This window comes from Chenopodium album, chromosome 3, assembly GCF_948465745.1.
Source record: "Chenopodium album chromosome 3, dcCheAlbu1.1, whole genome shotgun sequence".
Taxonomy (NCBI): Eukaryota; Viridiplantae; Streptophyta; class Magnoliopsida; order Caryophyllales; family Amaranthaceae; genus Chenopodium; species Chenopodium album.
In genome coordinates, this window is record NC_137836.1 from 989,913 (window position 1) to 1,010,424 (window position 20,512).

General features: G+C 34.9%; 3 protein-coding genes and 1 pseudogene across 3 annotated transcripts; 1 reads left to right on the forward strand and 3 right to left on the reverse strand.

Annotated features, from left to right (window-relative positions):
• Positions 1-35: 35 nt before the first annotated feature.
• Positions 36-5,044, reverse strand: LOC145623661 (protein FATTY ACID EXPORT 3, chloroplastic-like). The gene is made up of 6 exons (XM_081676505.1): positions 4,574-5,044; positions 2,780-3,167; positions 2,249-2,416; positions 1,356-1,402; positions 1,214-1,251; positions 36-473 (listed from the first exon to the last, which is right to left on the reverse strand). Exons 1-6 carry the CDS (start codon positions 4,853-4,855, stop codon positions 392-394), a joined length of 1,005 nt encoding a protein of 334 aa, XP_081532631.1. The 5' UTR covers positions 4,856-5,044; the 3' UTR covers positions 36-391.
• A 4,784-nt stretch (positions 5,045-9,828) lies between these two features.
• Positions 9,829-12,933, reverse strand: LOC145609823 (F-box/FBD/LRR-repeat protein At2g26030-like). Its single transcript, XM_081665237.1, has 4 exons — positions 12,917-12,933; positions 11,167-12,143; positions 10,844-10,990; positions 9,829-10,750 (listed from the first exon to the last, which is right to left on the reverse strand). Exons 2-3 carry the CDS (start codon positions 12,124-12,126, stop codon positions 10,961-10,963), a joined length of 990 nt encoding a protein of 329 aa, XP_081521363.1. The 5' UTR covers positions 12,127-12,143; positions 12,917-12,933; the 3' UTR covers positions 9,829-10,750; positions 10,844-10,960.
• A 1,656-nt stretch (positions 12,934-14,589) lies between these two features.
• LOC145625588 (25S ribosomal RNA) lies at positions 14,590-15,455 on the reverse strand (annotated as a pseudogene).
• Positions 15,456-16,880: 1,425 nt separating this feature from the next.
• On the forward strand, positions 16,881-19,470 carry LOC145623662 (small ribosomal subunit protein eS1-like). The gene is made up of 7 exons (XM_081676506.1): positions 16,881-16,989; positions 17,070-17,117; positions 17,211-17,316; positions 18,387-18,524; positions 18,639-18,824; positions 18,914-19,114; positions 19,223-19,470. The coding sequence occupies exons 1-7, from the start codon at positions 16,979-16,981 to the stop codon at positions 19,319-19,321; spliced, it is 789 nt and encodes a 262-aa protein (XP_081532632.1). The 5' UTR covers positions 16,881-16,978; the 3' UTR covers positions 19,322-19,470.
• The last annotated feature ends 1,042 nt before the right edge of the window (positions 19,471-20,512 follow it).

The following is a 20,512-nucleotide window of genomic DNA, read 5'->3' on the forward strand; positions in this document are numbered from 1 at the left end:
TTCAAACCGCCAACAATCCTCTCCCACATTCACAATTAATAATAAATTCTAGGTCTACTAGAAACTTGCTTTATAAACTGCTGATGCTGTGCATAGACTAAAGGTTGGGCAACAGCAAGCAACTTCATGTGCCAGCAAAGGCCAACACACCTGCTTATTATTACATGCTAAGAGACCTGCGTTTTGAACAAATTTAAATCGGGACACAGAAAGGGTAAAATACAACAAATTTTTTAAAATTATGGACTTGCTTTTATAGTTGATTGAAACTTCCAAGATCTTGCACACAACTGAGCATCCTCAACCTCAATTGAACTCTGAGATCTGCGTTAGCATCACGTGTCATCTGGTGGTTGTTTGATGAAAAAAACAGTAGGTTCTAATCTACGCTTTAACTGGTTGCCTCCCCATCAATATTTGGTTGCCTCTTGTCATAGGTAATCCTATATATAAAGAAAGCTGCAACTGCCCCACTGTACAAAGATGCATCCAAAATCAGAATCGGTGATGAAAATAGTAGTCATACACAAAATTGTGAATACAAATCAACATTCTGAAACTAATTGCTAAAGCAAAAAGGACAGTTAGAAGTTGAAAGCACTCCCTCGGCCAATAAAAAACATCATTACTCAAACATGGACAAGAATACACATCAAATTAAGAAAGAGCAAAATGGAATGGCACTACAGGCTGAAAATAAAACTATTTTTTTGTATATCCTGAAATAAAGATAAAGTACTAATTCATGCAGAAAAGATACATGGTTTGACCACCATTTCCGTTTACTTTTACCTCAGTCCAGATTTAGCTGTCATATGCCAATTCAAAATACACTATCATTGAAAATGGTTTCAAACAAACAGGTGTATAATTTGATAATGCCACTGTAACTAAACTTCACAAATTTGTCAGACCACATCAATCCACATTGCAAATCATTATACGATGAGATATATTAAGGGACTCCGTATAATTATTGATTTTGATATATAAAGGGACAATATTTCTAGGAAAGAGTATACGATGAGACATAATGTGAGCTATCAGCTGTTATGTTCAGCTTCGAAGAAGCACATAAACGCAACCAAAACAAGGAGATAGAAGAGGCGCGGGGGGGGGGGGGGGGGAGGGATGAGCTGTAAGCTCAAAAATGAAAACAAATATTGCAGACAGAAAAAAGGAAACACAAAAAAAGCAGTGGTAAGATAGAAACCTGATGATTGTTTTCAGAAGTCCAAAAAATGTCAACCCCTGCAATAAAAGGTTACAGATTTCAGAAACAATTTTTGAAGGATGTCGAATGTGCAAGTGCACCAATAGATAGGCACATCAAGTAAAAAAAACACCAATCTTACCTCAAACACCAAGCGCGCGTCCCTTAAAAATAAAATGCTAGTAATTGCTGCGTAACCAAAAATAAACATGTTTAGAAATCAAGTGGAATCATTATGGAGGTGATAAGGATAATTATATGGAAAGTTAATCTATTATTAGCAGGCTTGAGCCAGTCAACAAACAAAGCAAAAACTTATATCTTACATTAGAAGTTAGAAGAATGCATTTCCATGTCAAACTAAAAGCATTTATATACAGTATTATTATTGTAAGATATTTTGACCTAATAAAACAATTAATTACAATTCTATTTACATATTTATCGCATGCCTGTACAGAGCTAGATTTTTTGCTAATTGATACAGCTACCTAAACTACATGCCTGCCTTGCAAACTAACAAATCACTTCATAAAAATGTTTGGCTTCTTCACTTTACAGACCACACTAGGTCTAAAGATTGCAAGTACCAAATCAATAAAAGAAACAATCAGTTGCGACATAGTCAGGTGGGCTGTGCCTGAGTGTGTGCATTGTGCAGCTGCTTGCTGCATCCTCAAGAGGTCAATGCAGTCAACTGCAGTTTGGTGAATAGTTTGGCAATTGAAATTTAATAGCTTCTGCCATGATAATGATATAACAAACTTAGTTTTGATGATTTGATTGTTCAGCTCAACTATAGGCACAACATATGACTATATGAGCAGTTTAATTTGCCTTTCCATCTATTCCCCTTGTTTGGAGTAGGGGGTAAAGACTACAAACAAAGGCAAAACTATTAAAAAAAAAAAGATTAAAGTATCCACAGAATTTCAAAGGCAAACAGTGCAAGACTGAACTGGTGTTAAAATCCAAAATTTTACATATCGTCACATAGACATATATAATATGCCAAGTTGCCAACCAGATACTAACCTGCCTGCCCTTTCAAAGTCGTATCACTAAACTCCCCTTTCCTCCATGATCTTAGACTTGATACGCTCAATGCCAAAAGAATACCCCCAAGGATCACACCAAACCTAATGGAAGAAAGGCTTCCAGTTATCATAAAGTTAAGGAAGCCACCAACAGACAGAATTGTCCCTGCAAATTTAAAAGTTATATGAGAGACCATTCAAGGCAAGAATGAAATATACAGTAAATAAAAAATTAAACTAATGCAAGGAGAAGAAAACATGCATTGGAGTCATTGGACTATGAAAGTTCCAAACAATCCAGGATTATGAGAACAAATGACGAAATTGAAAAACTTTGTTGCATAAATATGATTGACAACAATCATATTCGTGACGTATAATCTTGAGACCAAAAAAAAAAAAAAAAAAAACTTGGATACATAAAATATGATTGACAGCATGCACATCCTAGACATAATAATCTCATCAGAGTAAATTAACTCTATTGTTAGAAATCTGCTTTATTTGAACATCCAAGTAAATGTCATACCATATGGTATCCCTATATAGAAATCACGGACTTTAGATACATCATCTAGATCACGAGCAGAAGCAAAGGTCTCCACTACATCCTTCACAGGTTCCGGGGAGTTCTCTGCTGCTGTAGCAAGATATTGTCTACCCTCTTCACTCAACTCTACTGTCATTACACTTAAATCCTGCCTTGCTTGATCAGCTTGAATCTTCAATTTATCGGCAGTGTCCTTCAGTGTAACAACTGCCTTTTTCATATATACTTCATATGCTTCTTGTGAAACACTTTGTAGCTTTAAGGCTTGCTCTTTAAAAGATGCTAAAGCTTGTTCCCAAGCTTCCTGAGACGCTTTACCACCTTTGTTAATATCATCCTTCTCCGTATCAATTTCCGCTTCCGAGGACTTTAGAGTTCAAAAGCATTCAATAAAATATGAGATGTCAATAGAAAGGATCAAGTTCATGCAAAAATAAAGTATATATCTAAATAAAGGACACCAAAAAAAAGAAGAAAGCTGATGTGCATCATGTTCTACCATGACATCTCAACCAACATAGTTGCCAAAAGAAAGGCAATAATGACATGGTGACATTGTAACTTTCACAATACAACAAAGGTAAGAAGAGCTTAAATTGGAATACAAAATCACAAGCTGGCTGCACAGCAAGTGAAAACATAAATAATTGAGATGGATTTCCTCAAATATATTTTTTTGAGGACAACTTGCAGCATAGAGGAGAGGATAGTATATTACAGTGCATTAACTGCACATAAGTTGCACTATTCACAAAATAGTAATAGCATTAAGACAATATGTAGATAGACATTCTACGTAAAAATAATAATTAAAAAAAGCCCTACAAAAACCAACTACAGGAAAAAAGATTAATTTTAAGCTAGATCAGCTAAGAACTATGTACTCTTTCCAATAACATATACTTATCAAAATGATCATATGAATGATATAATATGGCTTTCAACAAAATAAACTGGCACTTAAGCCATCTTGAATTTGGCATTTTTCAAGTTATACAACAGCAATGATCAGTAGGAGAAAATGATCAATTTAAAACCACCCATTTCGGTTCCAATTAGCTGCTCATTTGCTTCATCGACCTTCACCTTTTAAGTTGAAGACGTTGCCACGTTTGATAGCAAAATGATTTCATTAGAGGCTCATGAAGATTACACGCACCAATTAATGGATGCAAAAATCTATCATCTCTAGGTCGTAACCACCCTTTTGGGTCCTAGAATATGAATATCAAATACGAAGTACATCAAATGTTACTATCAACATCCTGCCTACCTCTTCCCTTCAGAAACAGGGGATGCGAGAGAGAACCCCAACTATGAACTCATTTGATTCACATTTTGTTTTTTTTACTACGGGTGTGGGGAAGTCGAGAGCAACGGTTAAACACCTCTGGAAATGATCAAGCCCTAAGCAAGCTTACTAGCACAGAGTCGGGGACCCAATTCTTCAATAGACATAAGAATGTAATTATCATCCAAATATTCAATTCACCTGATTTCTCCGGTACCCAATAATCCAAAAATATATCTATAGACATGAATTGATTAATCAACTGACCTACATTTTCCATTCACATTACGCACAGTAGTACAAATTCATCAAAATTGCATTTCTTTCAACCAATTTTAATTTTCTCTCAATCAAAAACCCTCCATTTTGTTCAATCAAATTCTCCAAACAGTACAATAATCATACCAATAAACACAACAAAAACACTCAAAATTCCAAACATTAAAACTCAATAGAACGCTTAAAAAAATATATAAACTCACAGATTCTTCGTGAGAAGCAGCAAAAACAACGGAAAGGTTCTTCTTCTGCCGATATCGACTCGGTAAGCAGGACCCAGTTAACCCCTTCGGCGACGCTGCCATACCAGAAACCAGCAACGCTCTTCGACGACGATTGATTGATTCAAATCGCACAGAAAACGACGACGTAGGCGGAGCAAACGAAAAGGACGCCATTGATGAAGAAGAGAGCTTATTCTTCAATGAAATTCCACCCAAATTAGGGTTAGGGTTTGTGAGAGAGAAACATTCAGGAGTCATCATAATTTAGGCGTAAAATTGTACCAGAAAAATTTGAAAAATGAGGAGAGAGAAAATGGAGGAAAGAGGAAAAGAAGGAAGGTGAGTTTGAGTAGGTAACGGTAAGTATAAAAAGATTGAAGAAAGAAAGGAATGAAGGAACCCTCAGATTTTTGTGAGAGTGACAAACTTGCGCCCTCTCTCTGATATGGAAAACTGAAAGAGTGAGGAGAGAGAAAAGTTTTGTTTTTTTTTTTCTTTCTGTTGTAAATTGACACGTAGGTGTTTCTTTTTTGACATGTAATCAATTTGGGTCCCATTTATTTTACAATGTTTACTAGGGCCACTAGGGGTGTTGGGTTCAATGGGTTGTTAATGAGCCGAGTAGTCTGGGTATTCAAGGTAGCTTGTAGGGGTGAAGTAATTCGGATTAAAATTGATCTGAACAGAAAACTGGATTGGATCGGATTGAAAAATTTAAAAATATAGATTATGGATTGAATTCGGTTTGGGGTTTAAAATCGAAAACCGAATTTCGACCTAATACTTTAAGCCCATTTTCTTTTTCATATTGTCCAACCACTTTCCCCTTTCATATATAAACTTTAAAAAAAACCTAATTCTCAACTCACCTTTCTCAATATCTTACTCCCTCATAAAGAATGTAGTTAACAAGGAATGGTTGTAGGAATTATCTAGGTGAAGACAAAAAATGGAACAAATTTCGGTTTGGATTGGATTGGATCGAATCTTAATTCGGTTTGGATTCGGGTTGAGATTTCCGAAATCGAATTAATTCGATTTGGATTCGGTTTTGGCTATAATCCAAATCGCAAACTGAACTTTCACCCCTAGTAGCTTGGGTTCGGCTTGTAAGACTTTAAGTCTTTAATCGAATTTAAGTTGAGTCTCGAGTTTTTCCAAACTCGAGTTCCTTAGACCAAAAACTAGATGGGTCAATAATACTCTTGGTGATGGGCATGGGTCGGACTAAGTCGACATGAAAGTTGATTGGACATGGTAAGAAAATGACTCAACTCGACGGTAACATGCTACAAACAGTGCATGAGAGGCACACTAGTTAGCCACAAGTTGAGCATGACCATTATTTTCAAAGTTCACAGAAGCTATGTTACATGGACTTTTCATTTCACCTCAAGTACTCATGTCGAACCCTTGACACTCAGACATGAGTACGATATTTGGACACTTCGCTTTTTGTTCAAAATAATGAAACTTTATCACAAAATAGTCAAGTCAAACACTCGGACACGTACTCATGTCGGATATGGGTACCTTAGTCCATGTAAGTAGGACACAAGCAAGACAAGTCACCTCATCTTTTGTAACCAATTTACCAAATTCGGAGTATATAACGATTACTATAGGAACCAGCTTCGCGTCGGAACACAACCAACTTTTATTTTTTTTGGCTCGCTCTAAGCACGACTTGTTTAGCTTTGTGCACGAGACACAATGGCATGACCGCATGAGGTCCATGAGCACACCTCCAAAGGTAGGCGGTAGGCCCTCCGCCCTTGCCCATCTTTAAAAATTTCCCCAGGTCTATAAAGTTACTCCGCATTTTTCTTGCCGTGCCAGTGCCTGGCTGCATCCGTTCCCCCTCTCTCTGTATCCTCCATTGTAGCAGCTTCTGAGCTTTCTGTCTTCCATTGAAGCAGCTTTTAAGGTAATTTTCTTTTTAATCATAGAATATCAATTTCGCAATCTAGTGTTAATCGTTAATCTTATTCAAATTAGGGTTCTTCTAAGGTGGATTATTGAGCTATTATGCTTTGATTGATGGAATTCAAATAAAACGACATATATATTTTAATTGATTTCTGTTGGAAATTTGATGTTTGTCGAATATTTGTAGCTCTCTCAGCGAGTTTGATTCAATCTAGTTAATGTTACATTTAACTTACTAAAGATCAGTTTTGATAATTAGTTTCAATTGATTTGTTTTCTTCACTTAGGCTGTACTCAAAGTACTGAATTAGAATTGCAATTGATCATATAATGAATGAGGGCAAAAAGACGAGAGAAAGCTGTTTATATAGTAGAGAGTTACAAAGCATTGACTTCAAGAAACTAGAATGATGGGGTATTTTAGAACCCAAATTTGTGTGTGTGTGTGTGTGTGTGTGTGTGTGTAACAGTGATCAGAAGAGTGGATTCATTAGATTATTCGTCGATTTGTTGCAAGTTTGTGGAGAATTGGGAATCTTGTTCTATCATATTAAAGCACGAGTAAAGCTTCTAAAGTTTGTGTGGCCTATTCATGTTGGGCAATTTCTAGCTGTCTAGCTTTAGGACACATTGCTTGTTGAATTGATTTAGCACGGAATCATTTATAGATCAATGATCTCAACTTAACTCCTTAGGCTACCCGTAGGCTAACAATGTCATGTAAAACATGTTGCTAATCTCCTTGTAGATTAACAAACGAGTTTTATTCGACATTGTTAATCTACGAGTAGACAAAGGAGTTAAGTGGAGATCATTGATCTATTAATGCTTCCGTGCTAAAGAATTTGGAGCAATACATCTTATGCCTTCCGTAGAAGTAGTGTTACTCCTATTCCTAAATCGTGTTCCCTGACCGAGAGGTAGTTTTAAAGTAAAAGGAAACTATTGTAGATCTTATTTGTTGAGCATTTTAGTTATCTTACGGATTTAACACTTCAGTGAGTATCACCTGGCCTTCTCTATATCTCCCCTTCAATATCCTTTCTCAACTTCAGGCAACCTTGCCATAGTTTTCTCTGCATCGGTTTCACTACTGGGGCTGGCTCTTTATTCCATTGAGATTTTGCACATTTTACCATTCTTGCACATGGAACCGTTATATGCCAACACATTCTTAGATTCATTGGGGGTTTTTGCATTAAAGTTTTGTAGCTAATTTGATTTGCCTGTGTTTCTGGGCTGATAAACTGCTTTATGGAGTTGATCTGTTAGTTCACTCTCCCTTAACGTCCTTGTGTTTGAAAGTAATGCTAGGAAGAACTTGTGATGTGTGTTTGAACTCTTTTTCCTAGCTCCCGTCTGTCTAAACAAAATAAAGCCTTAATTAGCTTTCTTCCTGTTTTCCTCTGTATCTATGAAAATTTTTGAGACTCCTCCTTTGACTTTGTTAAAACTCGAGTTGTTTGACTGTGTCTCTCTTGCTGTTGGATTAATGTTTTGTCGTATGTCTTTAAGATAATTTATTAGCTGGACCAGAGTTTTCCCATTTGACTCCTTTTTATTGTCTATACTTCAGGTGCAGGTGAATATTGTGGAGTTTTTATTTTATCATGGTGAATGCCACCAAAGGACTCTTCATTTCCTGGTATGATATAATGATTTGCTTGTGTATCATAATTTCTGTCATTGAATTGTAATTTGTGTGTGTGTGTGTGTGCGCGCGCGCGCATGACAAAACACATTTTATAATTAAGTACCCATATATTAACTCTTCCTTCTCTAGTTTATGGGCCCTGGCTGCTACACTTTATCTAGGAACATAGCTAGATCAAACAATACCACTAAGATATACTTGTATGCTATATGCCTATATCACAGGGTTTTTTTTCCTTCATATTGAAATGAAAATGGAGGTAATTCTTATCCTGCACTGTTTAGGCCATTTCAATAAGATTGTTGACCTTTTGTAAGCCCTTGTGTATCAATTCCTTGATCAAAACAAAAGTAGCCAATGCCACACAGTGTGAGGCAGAGCTACCACAAACTTGAATCACTGAATCATAACTAAGTTGGCCATTTGTGTCTTGTGACTGATCGATTGTAGACCAATCAATACCAGTCCTGCTGGAATAAGTTTTGGCTGACTTTGCTTCCATATAGCATTCACTTCCGCTACACGGAGTGGATTGAACTATTGAAGTCCTTACTTTATCCTGTATCCAACTTACGAATTTCAATTTGCTCCAGTAAGGACTTCAATAGCTCAATCCACTCCGTCAACACCCACTCTTCAGCTGCCTACAAAACCATTGCTTTCTCATTGACTGACACCCACTCTTCAGTTCACTTTAGTTTGTCTGAAAACGATTTCATTCTGGTGGATACAAATAGCACACTATCCTGCCATTAAATAGCTTCCTTTTTTTTTTTTTTTTTGAGGTACCATTAAATAGCTTCCTCTGTAATTCTAATTTGTGTTATAAAATTTACAAAACTGGCTGTAATTTCTGCGCCTGTTGACCAAGAAAAAAGTTTCTGATATGCTTTCAACATTGCGTGTTCTCTTTATTAAGTGCATGTTGGATTTGATACATGTTTGAAATGCTCTGATTGAATGTTTGATTTTCTGATCATTAGTTACCATGCACTCATGGAAATATCTGATTTTTTCATTACTCGGAAGGTCTAATCTTTATATATTTCTCTCCTTGTTTTCCATCTTTTAGCGACATACCCATGGCGCAGTTTATTATCAATATGAATGCTTCATTGCCAGCAAACCAGAAATTCATAATACATGTCCTTGATAATACTCACTTGTTTGTGCAACCTCACGCGGGTGAGATGATAAAAAGTGCCATCGCAGACTTCAGAGAGGCGAATACTTATGAAAAACCGGGTTAATGTTATTCGTTTGCCTTTTGATTTTTAACTTTTTGTAAAAAAGTTGTATAATAAATTTCCTTATTGCTTAATCATTGTTGTGATTGGTTACAATTTTCATAATGAGTCCCATTCATTGGGTGAATTACGCTTTGTAAGCAATACATGATTCTACCATTTGTAAACTTTGTTTTTCCTTTCGTTTTCTTGGTTTAGAAAAAAGCCTCACAATTTCCGAAACAATTCACCTTATTTTTTATGATCTAATATTCTAATATGAAGGCCTAATTTGATTTAACTTTGACGTATGCTAAGATTGCTAACACTATCTACCAAATATGTATTTTTTATAATGTATTTCAATGCAGAATTAAAAGATATTTAGCTATAAAAATTCGTAAATATAACAATACGTAGGAATGGAATAAGTAAAAATTACTCCGTAATAAGATAGTGAAATAAGGGAAACATAAATACTTGTATAACCTAAGCCCTACTACTTAAATTCTATTCCAATATTGAGAACAGCCAGGCCAAAATTCAGCTGATATCACTGCCTAGCAATTAGCTAACCCAACAATCTAAACTTAGGCTTCATTGTCTCTGAGTATGCTGTAATCGGAATTCAACATATCTACATGCAAACTGCCGCGATATATTTAGACAACTAGACTTGTGTGGATCCTCAAAAATCCATAATCAAGTCCAAACTGTAATATCAGCAGCCTTAAGTCACCATGAAGTACAGAAACCTAGCAGCCTTCAGTCACCATGAAGTACAGGAAAAAAAAAAACATATGTGCCTGCCCTTCGGTGTCACTGAAATTCGACCTCATACTAATGAACTTGACATCATAATACTCATTTCAAGGACTTCAATGGTAACAATTTACAGAGTATTAGACTATTGAAATTTTCTTGTCACGATAATTCTCCATTCTCCAATACCATAACAAGATCGACATGATAGCATGAAAATGAAGTTCGTCACACTAATTATCATAAACAACAATTAGCCAAACAATCTCAAACTCCCCATATGGAAATCCTATCAAGTGAGTCAACTTTATATGTGAGGCGTTTATTGATCTGAACATCACAAGTCTTGGAGGCTCTGGTAAACGCCAATAACTTCTGTAAAACTTCAACATTCATGTCATTCAAACCAAAGCCAATCCACATAAACTCTAAAACTTGGGCATTGTTCAGCAAATACTCTACTACTTGTAACTCGTCTTCATTTCCTTCGAAACAAAGGATTCCAATTTCCTTGAGGTGTTCCAACAGACAATTAGGGACAATGTCTGGCGGAGACCACTGGTATATTTCATCATTTATATCCTCCTGAAAATTGTAAGAGATAGCAATTAATAAGATATGGAGTTTTTTTTTAAAATAATTATTTTTATTAATCATACTCGAGACGCTGCCACTCGCCAAATCCAAAATAAGAACCTCCAAGCAAGGGGCGCTATGGAGAACTTTTGAAAAGCAGGTCCAACCCGAGAAAGGACTTAAATGCATAATCAGCGTTTTTAAATTTGGAAATGTTGGCTAGGTATATCTGAGAGTTGATCCGAGAGCCTTCACAGAGAGTAAATATAATTTGAAGGATGTAATTCAATTGAAAAACAGCATACAAATATCATAAAACCAATTTTTTTTGTAACAAGCAACAACTAAGTTCAGAATATAACCATGAAGCACTGATGTCTAGATACCATAAGAGTATGAGGATATAATGAAGAGAAGAAACTTACACCTAAAGTATTCCACTTCAATATCAAGTTTTCAGCAGCAGCAACTCCCTTTAACAGTTCAAGGAGGCGGTTAATATGTTCAGGACCTAATATAGTAAGACTGAAGGCACAATAATTAACTTCAACAGTATAGACTTGTACTAAATTTTTCAGCACATACCGAGATAATGAGTCATCTTCTATGGAGAGGCGTTCAAGATTGGGTGTATTGAAAGTAATAGTAAACTCATTTCCACATGAGCCTCCCTCATATTTCAGCCCCAAGCTCAATTTTCTTAAGGTAGAACTAGAAACATTAATTTTTAGCACTTTTGGGGAATCCAAGTAGCCTAATAAATCCAGTTCTTCTAGCACTGGGCAGCAAGACAAGAGTTGGTTTACAACATCAATGTGATCAGGGAATATAACATCAATATCAAGTAACTTGAGAAAAGGAAAACAAACAACTGACTCTGGTATATGAATATCAAAACATGATTTAAGTTTCAGAGTTACTAATGTGTTGCAAGAAAGAATGAATTGTGCTAAGGGGCGTTCTGGTAACTCGTAAAAGTATTTGTTGATCCATAATTGTAATTTTTCCAATTTGTGGTTTAATACACAGCCAATCCATGCATTTAGACGAGATAAGTCTATTGCACTAGGACACGCAAGGTCAAATGCTTGGAAGTTTGTAGAACTGCAATTTTGAAGCACATGCTCTACAAGATTTGAAAATTTATCAGGATCAGCATTAGCACCACGCAAACTAATACAAGTTATGCCTTTCCAAATATACCTCCACCTTGAAGACAAAACGCTAGTTTTAACTGCTTCTTCTGTTTCAAGGAAAGAAAGTATCTGAGCAATTACATGATCTGGCAAATCACTTATTCTGTCTTCTTGTTCCACAACTTCCTTGTTGTAACTTCCTTTCTGTATAAAGGGTCTCTTTTGTAGGCTCTTTAGTTCAGAATCCATTAATTAACGTTTAATGCCTAAAAATAATTCATCACAATTAGATTGAGCAGCAAAAACGATCAAATTAGACCATAACAGCAACACTGAGACAACAACCGTAAAGTACAAATAATAAAGATCAATAGAACAGAACAACAGATACATACATAGGAAATCAAGATTATAATAATGACAATCTTCTACTTCATTTGAACAAGAAATTGGCTGGCATAACAACAATATCAAAGAGGCTACCAAACGCAATAACAAATGATTCATTCAACGCCTTTTATCGAGCATCAATACAAACTACAGGACAACTAAAACGATTTTCATTGAGAGAAGGATCAATGTTGATCCTCTTTTCTCATTTTTCAAAGGGAAACTCAGGACTACTAATCATCTAAACTCGGCAGCAAATTGAAACAACTCGACCCATCTAAATCATGAATGCATGATAGCTCATTAGACTCCTCAAATTAACAATCAAAACAAAATTAAATCAAGAAACAAAAAAAAAGCATAGATTCATCATCAATCATTTTAAGAAATCTATTGAGGAATCCACAAATTGGCAATCAGAACAAATAGATTTCTAAGACTATGAAACAATCGACACATTAAATCAAGAAATAAAAATGAATTAAGTGTTGTGTCAGTGTCCTTGCATTTAAACAAATTATTGTGCTCTTGAAACTAAAACCCTAACTAATTCCCCTAGAAATGAAAAGGGTACTAATCACAGCAAGGTTAAATCCAGATGAATTAGTAACAATAAAATACAATGAAAAGCAAAGTTGAAGAAAAGTACCTGGTAATTGACGAATTAAGATGGAATTAGGGTTTAAGAGAATTGGGAAAGTAAACAATTGAATTAGTAACAATTTCGCGCCATTTGCCGCCCTCTCATATCTAATTAACCTTTACCAAATTAATTACGTACGTAGTAATACTCCACATTTTTCCAAACTTATATTTTGACTTATGTTTACAATTTTTTGTTTTGGAAATTAAAAACTACTGGTATGACTACAAATGCACTTTTATACAGTATAATAGATCACATTCATATTACGTGGAACGTTGTTGAATTCGTAGGGAAATAAATTTTTGCTACAATGTTTACAAATGCTTCTAATGACTAGATATGGTCATACCTTATGCCAAACCTGCATATTTTGGACGTAAGCTCGTTCAACTTTCGGCTCACTAAATGTGTCATGTCTAGCTTTTTTTCAAAAGTGTTGCTTAGTACTAAAGTGTCACTAATCTCATTATTATTGCGCAGTGTACAATATATTAAACTTTGACTTATTATTTATTACTCGTATCAGTTTGTTATCACCCATGTGATATGCATTTAAGTCTCATAGATAATAAAAAAATTCCTACCATCCTATGAGATAGATGGATTTCCCTTTATTAGGTGAAAAAATTCAAAAGAGTACACCTCTTGGACCATTTTACACTACATGTACAAATTAGTTTAAGAACATGGGAAGTGACAAAAACAACTTTGTTGATGCACGTAAAAAAGGGCCAAAGGGGAGTTTGTTCATGCCAAGACAACGTTGTTTTAGTTGCCCCAAACCAATTCAAGAGCATCCTGATGATTGTATTTTTATACTACCTCCGTTAATTGTTTTAGTTGCAGATAACAATTAACGGAGGTAGTAATATCTATCTATATATACTTTATTATTTTATTATATATTAAAAAACGTTCTTAAAAACGTTTATGTGCCACGTGGCACCCTCGTCATGCCATCTTTCAACTATGAGCATATTCTAATAAAAATGTCTATAATCTTTCAACTATGAGCATATTCTAATAAAAATGTCTATAATGAGATTCGAACTCATAACCACAAAAATATGCATTAGATGTCTTACCATCTAATACATATATTAATCATGCTTTTATGCTCGACTCATAAATATATAAGTATATGGATTGGATGGAAATCTGAACATTTAGGGTCTGTTCTCATACGTTTATTTTCAGTTCAGCTCCTAATTTCCTTCTCTTATAAAATATTCATTTCAGCTGATTTCAATCTATTAGAACACGCCCTTAAAAACTGCAATTCTTTTAAAAAAAAAATCGATCCTATTATTTGCCAATTATACTAATCGAGGTAATACATACAAGCAAGAAAAATTAACTACTCCAGTACTCCGTATTGTTATAAATTATTTTTAGTTATTTAATTATTTTAATAATAACTATATGTTTATTTTCATTATATTATTACAAATTATAAACAACGGACATGTTTATATAATTTTTTTTTTACAGGAACACATTTGTATATTTAATCAATAATTTTTTTCATAAATAATTTATTCAAAGGTTTAATGAAAAACTATTATAAATTATAAATAATGATGATAATTAGTAATAAAGAATGAACATGTCTATACTATTCAATTACAAATTTACAAGTATTCAAAAAAAAAAAAAAAAAAAAAAAAAAAAACAGAGCATTGTCTGGGCCATACACTAGCTACTTCTTAAATTGCGTAATACGGAGTAGTTGTTATCTTATATTACGTATATAGGCTTGATTTTTTTTGTTGTCTTACCATGTCATCTAATCCAAGACAAATTAATCAACTTTTGTAAAATATTTTTCCCACATTGAATTGGTATTGTTTAGTCTAACGTGTATGACTTATCACGTATGTTACTGAATCAATGGTTCCTCTTGTACTAGGTTGAATTATCATTGCGACACTGTCATCAGTAAGGCAAATTTAACTTGTCTCATGACGATCTAAACCCAGCTCATGTTCCCTATTGGTGGATGAACAATCTAACACTTGGTGAATTCTGCTTCACAATGATAGGAAGAGCCGACATCGAAGGATAAAAAACAACGTCGCTATGAATGCTTGGCTGCCACAAGCCAGTTATCCCTGTGGTAACTTTCCTGACACCTCTAACTTTAAATTCAAAAGGTCTAAAAGATCGTTAGGCCACACTTTCACGGTTTGTATTCGTACTGAAAATCAGAATCAAACGAGCTTTTACCCTTCTATTCCACACGAGATTTCTGTTCTCGTTGAGCTCATCTTAGGATACCTGCATTATCTTTTAACAAATGTGTCGCCCCAGCCAAACTCCCCACCTAATAATGTTCTCTGCCCGGTTCGGCCCACAAAGCGAACCTTAGGTCTAAAAGAAGGGGCATTGCCCTGCTTTCGACTCACGGAGTAAGAAAAATAACGTTAAAAGTAGTGGTATTTCACTTGCGCCAAAGCTTCCACTTATCCTACACATCTCAAGTCATTTCACAGAGTCGGACTAGAGTCAAGCTCAAAAGGGTCTTCTTTCCCCGCTGACTCTGCCAAACCCGTTCATTCCCTTGGCCGTGGTTTTGCTGGATAGTAGACAGGGGCAGTGGGAATCTCGTTAATCCATTCATGCGCGTCACTAATTAGATGATGAGGCATTTGGCTACCTTAAGAGAGTCATAGTTACTTCCGCCGTTTAATCCATTCATGCGCGACATGTTGCATGTCCTGCGACTGTTGCTTGCTGGCTGAGCAATGAGTTTATCACCATGGTTTTCTTAGCTACAAGACCTTTGTTTCCCTACGCCAAGAGCTATGAGCCACTATAGCCTAGCAACGCTCAAACATTTAGTTTTGACTCGACCAAGCCATTAAGCATCAAATCAACCATGATGATCTATAATTAAACTTAATGCGATGAGAATGATGTTAGCCAATTCCAAATATCAAATGTGCAATGCGCTTAGCCTAGGAAACCTGATAAATCCACCAAGAGTTCTCCAAAGTAGTAGAAATTTCAAACATCTTATTCAAATAATATTTAGTTAAATATTTAAATTTTTGTAAAAAAAAGTTCGTTAAATATAAGTTTAGAAAAATTTGTTTCAATTAGTGAAAAATAGTTTAATTAGTAAAGAAACCAGATTTTAGAAAACATAAAGAACAATTAAAGTTCAGTAGAAAAAAATAATAATTTTAATAAATTTACTGCATCCGTTTACAAATAATTGACACTATTTGACCATTTTTTTGCTATTATATAAAACTAATATTTGGATTATCAAGTTTATGCTACCCTTTTTTATTTTTTATTATTTTTTTTTTAATTTTTTTTAAGAGTTGATGCTATCTCCGTCCCACAATAACGGACACATTAATTTTTTTCAATATACATTTATTATGTTTGAGTATATTTATTTTATTTTATTTACGTAATAAAAATATATCTTGTAATAAAATGTGGTCTTAGATACTTCGTATGTGCTAATATAAAATTTCATAATATGTTATTTTTGATATTTTTTTATTAACATGTAATTATGTAAAAAAGTCAAACTAATACATCGATATATGGCAAAGTTACACCGTGTCTATTATTTTTGATACGAAGGGAGTATAATTAAAAACACGGTTATACTTTCCTTCAAGAAAAAAAAAACAATTGTACACCATAGGACGAGAACCTATTATGTACACGCAGGGTTATTTGCTCAATCAATGAACAAATAAGTATAAGTAAAAATATTATTTGCTCATTTATTGATTAAATAAGTAAATGACTGTGCGTGTACGATATAAACAGGACACCAGGTGTATATAACAAATTCTATTGTAGGACCATAGTAGTAACAAAAATGAGCAAACGGGCAAAACTTGAAAAAAAAAGCCCACATTTTCGAATGTTAGATTGTAAATCCTTTTCGGCCCAGAAAAAACGAAAGCCCTCAATTGAACAAAGTGTGTATAAAAACCAGCCACTTTGTCATTAGGGTTTTTCTTCAAGCTTTAAGCAGCAACAGAGAGAGAAAGAGAGCGCAGCAGCTGCTAGCAGGAAAACCCCTCTCATTCATCAACCATGGCCGTCGGGTACTCCTCCTTTCTCTCTCCTCCTCCATTTCCTCCATTGTTGCAGTTTCTAATACCTTCATTCTGCTGTTTTTTTGCAGGAAGAACAAGAGGATTTCCAAGGGTAAGAAGGGAGGCAAGAAGAAAGCGTATGTTTTACTAACCCTAACTTTTATTCGAATATCTCGATTGGTGATTTTTGTTGATGTTGATGTTGATGTTGTTGTTGTTGGTTGATGCAGTTCGGATCCCTTTGCTAAGAAGGATTGGTATGATATCAAGGCTCCTTCAATCTTCAACATTAGGAATGTTGGCAAAACCCTAGTTACCCGTACTCAGGGTACCAAGGTCAGTTTATTTATCTCTCAATTTGGGGATTTACTAATTCATTGATTCTCTTTCAATTATTGTTGTTTAATATATTCATAGAAATGTTCATGAGCTCATAGTATCATACATGTGTAATGTGTTTGTATGCGGTCTTGTTTGATTAGAGTATTAGATCATCCTGCCAAAAACAGAGAAATGTACTCCTTGAAAGCAGTGCGATAGCTTTTTTTAATTTTTAAGTTACAAATCTTACAATAATCATTGAACAAATTATATATTGTAGATATGCTTTTTCATAAAAAAAAATTAATCCATCTTAAATAGATGTTTTAGAATTAAAGCGGAGAATTTACTGATTTTATATGGTTTTTTTTTATATCTTTTAAAAGTCAATTACAGTCTTGTTAATTGAAGGGTTGAGATTTACTAAATTATAATGGCCACCATTTCATTGTAGCTATTGCAAAACTGTCTGTTATGGTTTATACAATGATAGTATTTGATGAAATTATGTTTTTTTTTTTTTTTTATTCCTATAACTAGATAAGATGTGTTTTTATATTGATGCAGTAAAGACTGTAATTTTCAGTGAGTTTTGCTTGTATATTTGATCCTATGATTTAATGTGAGTGAAATTTGTATTCTTCTGTTTTGGGTTCTTTGTTTAATTGCGTATTTTTTCTGTTGTTGTTGGATAGAGTTACATGTGGAAATGTCATGAACTGCATTGGTTGTTTGAACCCATTTAGGTTAGGTTGATTTTGCAATTAGGTGATTATCCAGGAATTCCAAGAAATAACTTTAGTAGTGTTATGAAACAAAAGTTATTAATTTTGCGAAATGACCAAGTAGTGTTATGTGTTCGGAATTTTAAGAAATGACTTTAAGTAGTGTCATGTGTTTAAAACTCTGTTGAATTGCCAGTGAAAAATCATGTTGGTTTGTTGAATGCTTGTTTAAGTTTTTAATATTTTGTGTATGATTTTATTGTAATTGACATATTATGAATTCCTACTTTTTTGTTGGTTATTAGGATTTATTTTGCCTTTTGCCATGTTGCTTATGGAATTTCATTTGTTAAATTTTAGATTGCATCTGAGGGTCTCAAGCACAGAGTTTTCGAAATTTCATTGGCTGATCTTCAAAATGATGAGGATCAATTCTTCAGGAAGATTCGTCTTAGGGCTGAGGATGTTCAGGGCCGTAATGTGCTCACTAACTTCTGGGTATGTAACTACCATTATAACTTATGCAGTTATGCACCGTATATTGTATACCTTTGTTACTTCATCATAAAAGTAGAGGATGCTAATGAGTGATGATTGTCTTTAATTATCTAGGGCATGGACTTCACCACAGACAAGTTGAGGTCCCTTGTTCGCAAGTGGCAGACATTGATCGAGGCTCATGTTGATGTCAAGACCACTGACAACTTCACCCTTCGTATGTTCTGTATTGCCTTCACAAAGAGGCGCCCAAACCAGGTCAAGAGGACCACCTATGCTCAGTCTAGCCAGATCCGCCAGGTTGGTCATTGCTATGATCGGTTTCTCCTATTACATATTCTCAATTAACTAGATATTAACGTGTAATGAACGTGGCAATCTTTGTGCAGATCCGCCGCAAGATGCGTGAGATCATGGTCAACCAGGCTAGCTCTTGTGATCTCAAGGATCTTGTTGCTAAGTTCATCCCCGAGTCCATTGGCAAGGAGATTGAAAAGGCTACAACTGGCATCTACCCGTTGCAAAACGTGTACATCAGAAAGGTTAAAATCCTCAAGGCCCCCAAATTCGATCTTGGAAAGTTGATGGAGGTAAGTAATTTCTCTGAATTAGTGTTGAAGCAGTTGATCATGTATCTATCATTCAATAGTGACAAGAATTCTGATTCTATAATTGATTGCCTGTTTGGCTTGATGTAGGTTCACGGTGACTACTCCGAGGACGTAGGTGTAAAGCTAGACAGGCCAGCTGAGGAAACTGTTGCTGAGGGTGAGGCCACTGAAGTTGTTGGTGCTTAGACAAATTCTTCTTAATGTTCTAGTTATATAGATGCTGTTTAGGAAACTTTTTTAATGATGAATTTGATTTGTAAAAGTTTTGGAGTGGTATCTTTTTGTTAAGGAGAGTTGTAAGATGATTTTTCTTGGGAAATTTTGTTGTGTTTGAACGGCTGTGTTTCCTACCTTTGGTATCGCAACTCCATCTCATATATTTATAATTTGCTTGGGAGTTTTTTCTCTCGCGCAACTATGAACACCCATGTGACATCGTTATCTACATCTACACTCTTTAAAAAGAGAGAAGTTTGGCGGAACTGTTCCTTATGAATAGTAGGCCAGTGCACGGACGATTCTACCCTGATGTTGGGGTTTATTCTACGTTTGTGCCATTTTTGCTTTACCCCCATTTTCTTTCCACCCCAACTTCATTTTCTCTCTCCTCTAATGTAGCGTGTACTCTGTGATCTACTCGTTTACTCTGAAATTTCTCACTTCCATTGAAGCCTGCTGTGAGTTTTTTCAGTTTATTGATGCTAAGGTTTGATTCCATCTTTTGATGCTGCAATTGGAATGGGATTATTCTTCAATTGTAGCATAATCGAAGGTAATCTCTCTTACTCTACAATTTTTTCAAAAAACTTTATATATTTTGTAGAGATTATAGATAAGGTATTGCCTATTCTGATTAGTGTTCCATGATTTCAGAGCTTTGTTTGTGGGGTGGTTGGTAGATCTAGGGTTTTTACCAACACGATTTCATTTTCAACTGTGTTTGATTTAAGGGGTTTTAGGATATAGGGATTTCTAATATGTTTTGTTAGTTGTTGATCTGCTGCAAGAAGATGAGGAGTTGTGAAGATTGAGGCTGTAGCTCTGGTGATTTGATCAATCTCAATATTGAGGGTTTGATCAATCTCAAATACGTGTCGCAACGTGATTTTGGTAATGGCGGTGAGGTGGTCGATTTTAAGAGAAAAGTACGTTGTAGCGATTTCAGTTTATGAATTAGGTCGGGTTTACAATTTTGTTAACGAAGTGGTGTGTCATTTGATTGCCTGATTTGGTTAGTGATATTAATTATTTTCAGAGAGTTTGGTTACTGCATTTTTTGGGTTTATATATGTAGATTGATTTGCATTTGATTTAGATTAATGGTTTTGTGTCGTTTGACTATGTTTACAGGTGTGTTTCTATTTTCGGTATGTGACA

Coding starts and splice junctions, on each gene's coding strand:
- LOC145609823 (XM_081665237.1), bottom strand. CDS start 12,126: ATGGATTCTGAACTAAAGAGCCTACAAAAGAGACCCTTTATACAGAAA. Junction 10,991..11,166: donor TGAAGTGGAATACTTTAGGT/GTAAGTTTCTTC, acceptor CTCTCTGTGAAG/GCTCTCGGATCAACTCTCAG.
- LOC145623662 (XM_081676506.1), top strand. Junction 18,825..18,913: donor AGTCTAGCCAGATCCGCCAG/GTTGGTCATTGC, acceptor ATCTTTGTGCAG/ATCCGCCGCAAGATGCGTGA. Junction 19,115..19,222: donor ATCTTGGAAAGTTGATGGAG/GTAAGTAATTTC, acceptor GGCTTGATGTAG/GTTCACGGTGACTACTCCGA.
- LOC145623661 (XM_081676505.1), bottom strand. CDS start 4,855: ATGATGACTCCTGAATGTTTCTCTCTCACAAACCCTAACCCTAATTTG. Junction 3,168..4,573: donor CTGCTTCTCACGAAGAATCT/GTGAGTTTATAT, acceptor TGAACTCTAAAG/TCCTCGGAAGCGGAAATTGA. Junction 474..1,213: donor CTTCTGAAAACAATCATCAG/GTTTCTATCTTA, acceptor ATCTTTGTACAG/TGGGGCAGTTGCAGCTTTCT.